The sequence below is a fragment of the Elephas maximus genome, chromosome 7, assembly GCF_024166365.1.
Source record: "Elephas maximus indicus isolate mEleMax1 chromosome 7, mEleMax1 primary haplotype, whole genome shotgun sequence".
Lineage (NCBI taxonomy): Eukaryota > Metazoa > Chordata > Mammalia > Proboscidea > Elephantidae > Elephas > Elephas maximus.
The window spans coordinates 113,602,437-113,612,945 of record NC_064825.1 but is presented as its reverse complement, the minus strand read 5'-3'; the positions used below and the strand labels follow the sequence as shown (position 1 = coordinate 113,612,945).

General features: G+C 35.7%; 1 protein-coding gene across 1 annotated transcript; it reads left to right on the top strand.

Moving 5' to 3' along the window:
* Positions 1 to 8,213: 8,213 nt before the first annotated feature.
* On the top strand, positions 8,214 to 9,156 carry LOC126080742 (olfactory receptor 5AL1-like). The gene is given in 2 exon segments (XM_049891918.1): positions 8,214 to 8,393; positions 8,395 to 9,156. Coding segments are annotated over 2 exon segments (942 nt in total).
* Positions 9,157 to 10,509: the final 1,353 nt, after the last annotated feature.

The following is a 10,509-nucleotide window of genomic DNA, read 5'->3' as shown; positions in this document are numbered from 1 at the left end:
TAGTAATAAAATAGACCATCTTCTCTGAAAGATGGTGGCAGGGCAAGAGATTTATTTATAATTTATCTCTCTTTTTTTTTTTTTTGCTTAAAAATGGAAGCACATAAGTTTTTCTTTCATGGCTCTTATACAACTTCAGGATTTATTGTGGTTCCAAGGTGCCTGTCAAATCAAAATCGAAGGAAACCATACAGGAGATAATTGTATCAATGAGAACCTTAACTATGGTGGACATTCACTACTAAGTCCTGGTGGTGCAGTGGTTAAGAGGTCAGCTGGTAAACCAAAAAGTTGGCAGTTCAAATACTCGAGCCACTCCTTGGAAACCCTATCGGGCAGTGCTACTCTATCCTACAGGGTCACCATGACTCAGGATCCACTTGACAACAAGTTTGGTTTCGTGGCACAAGCAGTTTGCAATCAGTTACTAATCTAATCCTTGGAGATTCAAGCCCACCCAATAATACCATGGAAAAAAGGCCTAACGATCAGCTTCTATAAAGATTACAGCCAAGAAAACCTTATGGAGCAGTTCTACTCTCTAACATACAGCATCATCATGAGTCAGAATCTACTTAAGGGAACCAGGTTTTGTTTGATTTAATAGATAAATGGAGAAAGACAGACAGACAGACAGATAAAAACAGCATAAAGATGCGTATTGAAGACACTGGAGAGGATAAAATCAAAAAAGTATAAAAAGGTAAGGGCAGAAGAGCTTTGGTGAGAACCTGAAAAACAAATCATCTAAAGCACAGATAATAGAAACAGAACTTCTAAGTTAGGGAATCAATGAAATAGTAAATAAACTCAGAGACTGGTTTGCTCTGGAAACCAAAGGTATATTCAACAGAGCCTAATGCTATTGAGCTGTCAAAGGAGAAAACGCAAACAGAAAAATGAAAAAAACAAAAAACCTTCATTGGATTTGAGAATAGAGAGGTTCATAGAAACCTGGTGAGGAAATTTCAGTGGAATGATGGAAAAGGAAGGTAAATTACACTAGGTTGAGTTATAAGTGTAATTGACAAAATGGAGATAGATGTTCCAAGATATTTAATTGAGAAGTGGTAAAGGGAAGACAAAAGATAAAAGAGTAACTTAGATAAAGGTTCTGAGTAGATGGCAATCAAAGGTTAAGGGTGGGGGGATTATATTTGATTTTATTATATTTTACCTGTCTTACAGGTCTATAAGTTGGACGTCGAAGTAACCTGGGACAATATGGTAATAAAGACAAGTCAAAGTAACTTATCCTCTACTCTGGATGGGAGGGATTTCAATTCTGCCAGCTTTAAAAATTCAGAACCCAGTTTATGTTTGTGGAAATAGTTGAATTTTGTTTTTTAAAACTCATTCCAAATGCTGTATACTTTATATCATTTAGATGCTTAAAGATAGAGGGTAAAATAATGTGTCTTAGTCATCTGGAAAGTGGTTTACTAACATGTACTTTGTATCTTAAAAGATATAAAGACAAGAAATTAAAAATCTTATTTTTTCTTTAATATTAGTATTGTAAGTCTATCTGAGAAAAAAAAGAAATGGAATTAAGCAAAAAAAAAAAAAAAGTTTAAAAGTTATACCAAACTCAATACCTAAAGATAAATGGTATTGATATTTTGGTTTTGAATTGTCATATTACATTTTCCACACTTAATTCTGATAATTCATAATTTACTTGTGAATTGATGTATTCAATCCATAATATTTTGAGATAAACTTAAGGCACAAGATAACATTTTATCATGTTGTGAAAACCAATTATATTATTAATGCTGCAAAGTTTTTATTATTTTTAAAGAAAATACAACAGAGAATTCACAATTTTATTGCCTGTAAATTTTAATTGGAACACTCTTTCTTCTTTTGTAATTCCCTGGTGGGCTGCAATTTCTGCCTGAACCAAATCCCTTCACACTGGCAGCAGAAGTAATATCCAAACATAACAGGATTCTCCTCCACCTGAGTTTAACAAAACATCCTGGAGAGCCAAGGCCATCTTCTCATATTGATCTTCATCTTCTCTAAATTGATCATTTCCTACAGAATCAATATTATTAAGACCATGTGGTCTGGAGAGATTTCCTGCAGAAGAGTTGTGTATCTATTTCATGACCAAAGGCAATTATTGAGCAGTGACTGAATTCATCCCCTTGGGACTCACAGACAATTCAGAGCTTCAAATCATTCACTTTGGTGCCTTCCTAGTGATCTCCTTAGTTACTAGTCATGTTACTCCAAGTACCGTAACCAACTATCCAGGCCTCTTTACCACTGTCTATGAATCAGTATGTCTCCATGCCTCAGACCACAAGCTCTCCAGCTGAAGTGGGCGCCTAAACTTCTACCCACTGGGACTATTACATCTAAGCAGAGATGGGATGAGATACCAGTTTATTTCTGAGTTCTTACATAATCTAACATCCATTTGTGGATTAGGCCCAAATATTAACCACATCAATTGGTTGTAGGGAATCCCTAACCCATGCAATGGACTGACTGACAGAAAGAACTATGTGCACAAATAACACTTGAGAGATAGATGATATAAACATCTGGACTGCCTGTCCATACAATATTTTCATATAATCCTGGAAATAGACTGTGGTTTTGACAGAGGGAAAGAAGTTTCAAATATCTTCCCCAAACAATTAATGAACAGATTTTCAGGCCCCAGAGTCTTTCAAGCTTCCTTGAAATTCTCTCACATTTCTGTGTAAAGACTACAATTAGTGTAGTCATTACAGATTAATTAGAAATAAAAAAATGCAAAGATATATAGTGACTTCTATAAAATTTCTGTTCAAGACATCTTCGTTGTGGTTGTTAAATCCATGATATCAAAAAAGAAAAACCAAACACGTTGCCATCCATTCCAACTCATAGTGACCCTTGTAGGACAGAGAAGAACTGCCCCGTATGGTTTCTAAAGCTGTAATCTTTCCAGAAGCAGACTGACACATCTTTCTCCCATGGAGCTGCTGCTGGGTTTGAACAGTGGGCCTTAAGGTTTACAGTTGAGCACTTAATCGCTGTGCCACCCAGAAGGGTATTATTAAGAACCAGAAGAATAATGTTTCTTCTACAAAATATTAACGCTGAATACGAATAATTTTGTGTGTGTGTTTGTGTAAAAAGAAGCAGTTGATTATGATTTTTCTATCTATTCATTTTTTATTGATTATTCTCTACACAAATGTATGTGTGAAATGGGATCAATGGAGTTTGTTAGAAGGTTTGATTTGTATACTTTTAAATGTTTTCCAGCAGAGTTCAGGAAATGTAATGAGTTCTTTTTAACTTATTATTCTTTGCAACCAGAACTTTCAAGCAGAATTCTCCGAGACTGAACTAAATATACCAGTGGCAAATAAGAAAATCATGCTGATTGTTAATTGCAACAGATTCAGTCTCTCATCTCCTGTTGAGTCTTTGACACAATCCAAGTCATTACTTAGTGGTGGGTTAACATACTTTATCTAATGCATACCATGACCATTCATAAATTTCATAAGACCAATATTAAAGTATGAAAAAGTAAGTCAATTACAATTAAACAACTTCCATGTTGTTTTCCAAAATCTTAGAATAATATTTGTTAAGTAATTATTCTTTATTAGACAGGCTCAGCAAGGTGATCTGCGATTTCAAGTAGCTGCTCCCCGCCTGTGCCACAAATTGGATCCCAAAAGATCAACCATAACATAATCTGTTATGCTTGTGAGACATCATTACACTGTTTTTCATAAATTTTAAAGAATGATGTAATATAAGCAAAGGAAAAGGCTCTAGAGGGCTTAAAAAAACTTACAAAATGTACTGACTATACTCAAGTAATGGTATTGTTGGCATTCCCAGAATTGGCTTCAAGATTGATTGAATTGTTTTTGGTTTTGCTGTAAATTACTCAAAAACAACAAAGCAGTAGAAAAGAAAATATTAAACATAATTGAGGCAGTAAAAAGGGTTTGGAGTAACAAACTTTGGATTTGCTTTTTCAATTATTCTACAAGCACATTTGGAATGTCTACTAATTGCTGAGTCCTGCTGGTGTTGGAGATAAAAGTGGGGAAAATATAGAACCTTCTTAAATTACCAAGAATTTGAAATTTAGAGTAGGCTACAGACAAAATCACAGGTGGGTAAATAGTTCAGAGCAACACTTGAGGGATAATAAAAGGCCTATAGAAGGTAATGAAATTTCAAATGGGATTGGAAGAAGTTGAGAGAAAGTAGCCAACCAGAGGGGTGAAGGTAAAGACAGGAGTATTGTGACAAAACTATGTGCAAAATATGTGGCCACATCTGAGAAACTGAGGCAACATGGCTGAGGCATGGAGATTACATAAGGGATGTTACAAGAAATGAGATTAGCCTGCAAAGCAGGGGTTGTTTATAGGAAGTTAATTTAGCCACCTTAAAAACTTTATCCTAAGGTCAGCTGAAGAATAAGCTAGATTCGCAAGTAGGAAGAAACCTCTGGCCGCTGCCATGTGTACAGAGAGGGTTGTAAAACTGGAAGGCAGGATAAAAGTTTGAGAGCAGTATTTAGGCTTTTCCTCAAGGAAAGGTGTGACGGAAGTCTAAATAAAGAATACTTAATATAGAGAAAATTAGAAATGTATGCATTTGAAAAAAATGGATTATATAGAAGTGTTCAATAACTAAATAATTTTTGGTGGGGGAAAGATGGTAGATGCAAGATTTTCTTGGTTTCTAACCAAGAAAAATGGCTGGAAGATGGCACCATTCACTGAGGTAGAAAATATATGCTCCAAGGCATATCAGTGGGGTGGGGTGGTTTTTGAGTCTGTGATTTTTCTTTTGAACATGTTAAATTTAGGTACCTCTGAAATAGCTAACTAATGTTATCTGGAAAGCTGTTGAACATATGTACCCAGAGCTTAGAGAAAAATCTGGCCTAGATATTTAGATTTGTGCATCATCAGTACACACATGACAACTGTCCTCGTATCTTTAATGAGAGCTCTCAACAAGAAAGCTCAAAAATAAAATGAGTTCACTTAGGGTAGAACTCTAAAGTAAGAGTGTCATTAAAGTAGAGAAAAAGGAAAATAGTCATCAGGGGAGAGTAAAAGTGGACAAAAAGATGGAAAAACCAAAAGATTCTGGTGACGTGGAATTTAAAAACTTTTTTTTTTTTTTTTTAAGAGAAGGAAATGTCAGTGGTGTCCAATCTACAGAGAAGTCAAATATAAAGCCTTCATTGGCTTGGAAATAAGGAGAGTGTTGGTGTACTTGATGAAAGTAATTTCAATGTGATGCTGAGAAAAGATATGGCAATAATACAATAGGTCGAGATATAAATGTGAGAGCGGAGGTATGTGTGGACGGCTTTTCTAGGGAGTTTGTTGATGAAGGAGTAAAGAAGAGCAGAGGTAGAGGGGTAACAGGGAAAGGTAGAGGAATAGAAATGAAAAATCACTGGTGAGGTTTTACATATACGGTGTTATAGATCAAAGTGAAAGATTGAATAGATTAGCAGAGGGAGAAGATATGAAATGCAAAAGATTATGTGATTGAAATATATGTTTAGTATTAGAGGTGTGCCTGACCCCAAGCCATGGTATTTTCAATTGTTTCATATTTATGTGAAGCTGGAGAATAAATAGGAAAGAATGAAGAAAAAAGTGATGTGTTTGAACTCTGGTGTTGACGAAGAATATTGAATATACCATTGACTTCCAGAAGAATGAACAAATCTGTCTTGGAAGAAGTACAGACAAAATGCTCCATAGAAGCCAGGAGGGTGACACTTTGTCTTATGTACTTTCAACATGTTACTAGGAGGGACCAGCACCTGAACAAGGACAGCATGCTTGCTAAAGTAGAGGGTCAGCAAAAAAGAGTAAGACCTTCAACCCTCAACCAGATGGACAGACACAGTGGCTTCAACAATGGGTCCAAACATAGCAAAGATTGGGAAGATGGCACAGGACCAAGCAGTGTTTTATTCTGTTGCACACAGGATCAATATGAGTCAGAACCGACTCGAAGGCACCTAAGGACTACATTAGAAATCGAACACCCCCCTACCAGGCATCCCCCCCCAAAAAAGAAACAGTGAAATGATAAATGTGAAAGCAGTTAGATTTGTGCAACTCTTCAAAAGAAGTTGAATTTTATTTTTTATTTCATTTCTTTAAATTCTTCTCTTATGTTGGAATTGTTGTCATTTACCCAGAGTAGGTGATTTAGAAAAGTATGAAGAAATTCAAAGGGTTTGAAATAATAGCTACGAACAGACTAAGAGATAAAACATTGAATCAGGTAAAAACCAATCTCATGGACAAAAGTAAGTTACTACTTTTGAATATGAGAAGTTTGTAATTGCTCACTTTTACTGGTTGGTGTTCTTGGTAGTCCGTATACAACTGGGAAGCTTAAGGACATTGGTGTTGGGGTCAGTGTTATCAAAATTTCAAGAATTCAGGAAGCAATGAATTAAATGTGTGATCTGTGTGGGCACTAATGCGAACTTTATGGAGAAAGGACAGAATGACCTTGGTGCCAAAATCTTCAATAAATGAGGCGTGATCTAGAAATACATAAGGAACAACAAAGAAGATGGGAATCAGCTTCAAGCATCAGGAGAGTTTAGTTGAGTGCCAGATATAACAATAAACTAAAAACAATGCCCTGAGCGTGAATCATGCCTTATCTCGCTTCCAAAATTTGAAATACCTGGAGAGTTACAAACTGATTAGAATGCAGAGAGGTGGCCTGGGAAGAAGTAGGTCTTCAAGGGGGAGCCAAGATTTACTTTAAGCAAGGTAGGATAAAATGATTGAATATGTTGGAGAGTTTGCTAATAACAGAGCAAGAGATACACGTATTTCAAAACAACACAGGGATGAAGTACTAGAGAGAATAAGAGCCAAGAGGGGCAGGGATTCAAGATTAAAAGTTAGTGAAGCAATCAGTGGAAGAACCCTTTTCAAAATATTGCAAAACAAATAAACTCCTACATACACAACTGTGATGGGATTGTGCACACGCTTCTGCACAGTAAGTCTCAATGTAAATAATATTAATACTATTAAGAGCTAAGTTTTACTAAGCACGTAGCATGAATTAGGCACTGTTCTAAGCATTTGACATGGACATGGATCACCTTTCCAAAGCTGCTTTGTTTCTGCTCAATGGGGAAATTCTTTCCTCTCTGAAAGGACATTATTTGAATAACCTATAGGGTCACTATGAGTTGGAATCGACTCAATGGCAGTGGGTTTTTTTATGAGTTGAGTTTAGGGATTCAAGGCTGGGACTAGTTAGTGAGTTATTCTTTTTCATCCCATGCTGGTCCAGAAACATAAAGAAAACTAAAATCTCTGCATCAGTTTGTATATCTCAAAAAAAAAAAAAAAATGATAGCTATATTATCAATCTATAGGCTTGATATAAAGATAATGTAAGAGAAAATAGAAGGGCAAATCACTTTGTGCTCATGTAAAGTTCATTAAAAAAAGATCTCATTTTAATTAGCTAGAAACCAGCTTGCATTTCTACAAACTCATCTTAGGATGTTTTTCTTTTCCTGCTTTACATTTGGAAGTTGGAAGATACACGATAAATGTGTTTTCTGCTTCTCTTGATGCATCTCTAACCTTGTTACGCATATTTCAAAAAGAGAGAGACTTTTCATATTTCTATGGCATTTTTCTCCCCTAATTCCAAATACTACACAATTGAAGAAAAAACTAGGAATTACATGTAAAAGAAAAAAATAAAAATGAGCCTGACTTTGTGGTCCAGAGATCAACAGTATTCAAAATTTTACCTATGACTGTTTGTATTAAATATTCTAGAACCAATTTTTGAGATTTATTTCCTTTTACTTATTTTTTCAAAGAATATAGCATACATTTACTCAAGGTTTTCCAATAACTGTAATAAATATTTTGACATGTGTGTTCAAAAATCTGTCCACAGTCTTATTAAAAATAGCTATGACATAGGTTTTTCAGTTATATAAAATTTTACATCAATTACTTTCTACCTTTATAACTCCTTTCATACTTTCATGTTTTTGAATTTCTGCCTAAAACAGATGCCTCCATCCTAAATGCAGAACTAGCTTGAAGATTTTCCTGCTGGGTCAGAGCCATCTTCTAACATCTGCTTGATCTTTGCCAACAGACTCAAGATACTCAGGACTGTGATCTGGAGGGGTTTATTGTAATATTCCCATGGCCAAAGGCAACCATTCAGCTGTGACTGAGTTCATCCTCTTGGGACTCACAGATAACCCAGACCTTCAAGCCATTCTCTTTAGTGTCTTCCTAGTGACCTACTTAATTAGTGTCCTGGGTAATCTTGGTTTGATTGTGCTAATCTAAATCAGTCCTCAGCTTCACACACCCATGTATTTTTTTTCTCAACCATCTGGCTTTTGTTGATTTTTCTTTTACTTCATCTGTCACCCCAAACACCTTAGTGAACTTTTTGTGTGAAGTGAAAAGTATAACATTTTATGCGTGTGCCACTCAGGTATGTTGTTTTATCACATTTGTAGTTTGTGAACTCTACTTGCTTTCCATCATGGCATATGATCGGTATGTTGCCATCTGCAACCCTTTACTCTATGTCGTTCTTATACCTAGAAAACTCTGTATTCAACTGGTTGCTAGCACATATGTTTATGGTTTTACTGTGGGTCTTGTACAGACAGTGATGACATTCCGTTTGTCTTTTTGTGACTCCAATATGGTCAACCACTTCTACTGTGACGATGTCCCTTTGGTTGCCTTGGCCTGCTCTGACACTCAAGTCAAAGAGCTGATGTTGTTAATCATTGCTGGGTTCAATACACTTTTCTCTCTACTGATTGTGTTAATTTCCTATGGCTTCAATGTCTTAGCCATACTTAGGATCCACTCTGCTGAGGGAAGAAAGAAAGCCTTTTCCACCTGCGTGTCCCACCTGACCTCCATCACAATATTTTATGGGACTGTCAGTTTTATGTACCTGCAGCCCAAATCAAGCCATTCTCTGAACACAGATAAATTTGCTTTGGTGTTTTATGTGGTGGTGATTCCCATGCTAAACCCACTGATCTACAGCTTGAGAAACCAGGAGGTAAAAAATGCACTGAAGGGAATTAAGGAAAAGTTGTGTTTGGCTATCAGATAAATGAAGAATCTTAGGGCAGGGATCAGGAAACTTAGAGTTATGTCTTGTCTAGTGTCACAGTGCTGGCAAATGACAAAAGACAAAACCCCCTTTCTTCGAGTGTTCAAGCAGAGTTTTTAAGGAATAGCTCTGTAGACTCATGGATTGTTTCACCCACTGTTTATTCCCAATGATTTCCACACAAAAAGTGATTTGTAAATTTTATTAGAGTTTTTGAAAGAAGAGAGGAAAGGAGAGGGAGAGAGGGAGGAAAAGAGAAGAGAGTGAAATCCTTTTTGACCATGATATTCTTCATCAATAAAGTATTGAGAAATACTTATTTTATCTGAAATCCATGTGATATTGAGAAACTTGAATTAGAGTAAAATAGATCAACATCTGCTATTTTAATTTGCAAACCTACTGCATAGATTATCTGGAAAACATGCCAACATTTAAAAGCAGGAATTTTGGGTTCGAATACTCTGGGTAATTTTCCCAACACTCTCCTTTCTCTGCATCCCACTGGGAACGGTAACACTAGGAGAGTTACCATGACACTGAACATTTAGTGAGTGGCACCAATTCTATACCAGTTTAGCTCATTGGAGCCACTTCCTGTCATTATAATTCACTGCCTATTAAATGTGCACGTGTGGTTAGGCCTAGTCTATGTATGTGTGGCTAGAACTTGGATTCTTCATTCAAACAGTTAGGCTAACAATTTTAGCGTTTCCAGTTAATGTGGTGAAAGAATGAGTTCACATTTATGTATCTCAACTGCCTCATCTGCAGAAGGCAGTAATAGTTCCTTTCTCTTAGACCGATTGTGAAGATTAGACCAGGTTATAAATATGAAAGGCATTGCACAGTTGATAAATGTTGGCTAGTACATTTAATCCTTATCATTATAATTGTATTAATGAGTCCTTTGATTTGGTCTTAGAAAATGGAGTAGCCTTTTTGGAAATAGTTGCCAATGTGAAGTACTTCATTTTCAAATCCACGAAATGAAACTATGAAAACCAAAAAGTTGTTTTCTTTTGATCTTTTAAAGCAATTCAGTGCTTTTAAATTTATGTTTATGTGAGTTAATGGACATCTTTTGAACTGATTTTTTATAGGGAGGGGCAGTTCCCTCATACCTGCTACTCAATATTATTGATAATATGCATCATTTTCTGAAAAAAAAATTCATTCTTGTTATATTTAGTAAAGTTTAGATTAATAAATTGTTATTTTACTCAGTTATAAACATTTAAAATAAAATTAGAGCAAACATCAGTTGGATTTTTTGTTGTGTCAGGTGTTTAGCACAGTGCTTTAAATCAACTGTCTCAGTCAATTTTTGTAATACCTGGCTGAGATAAAATT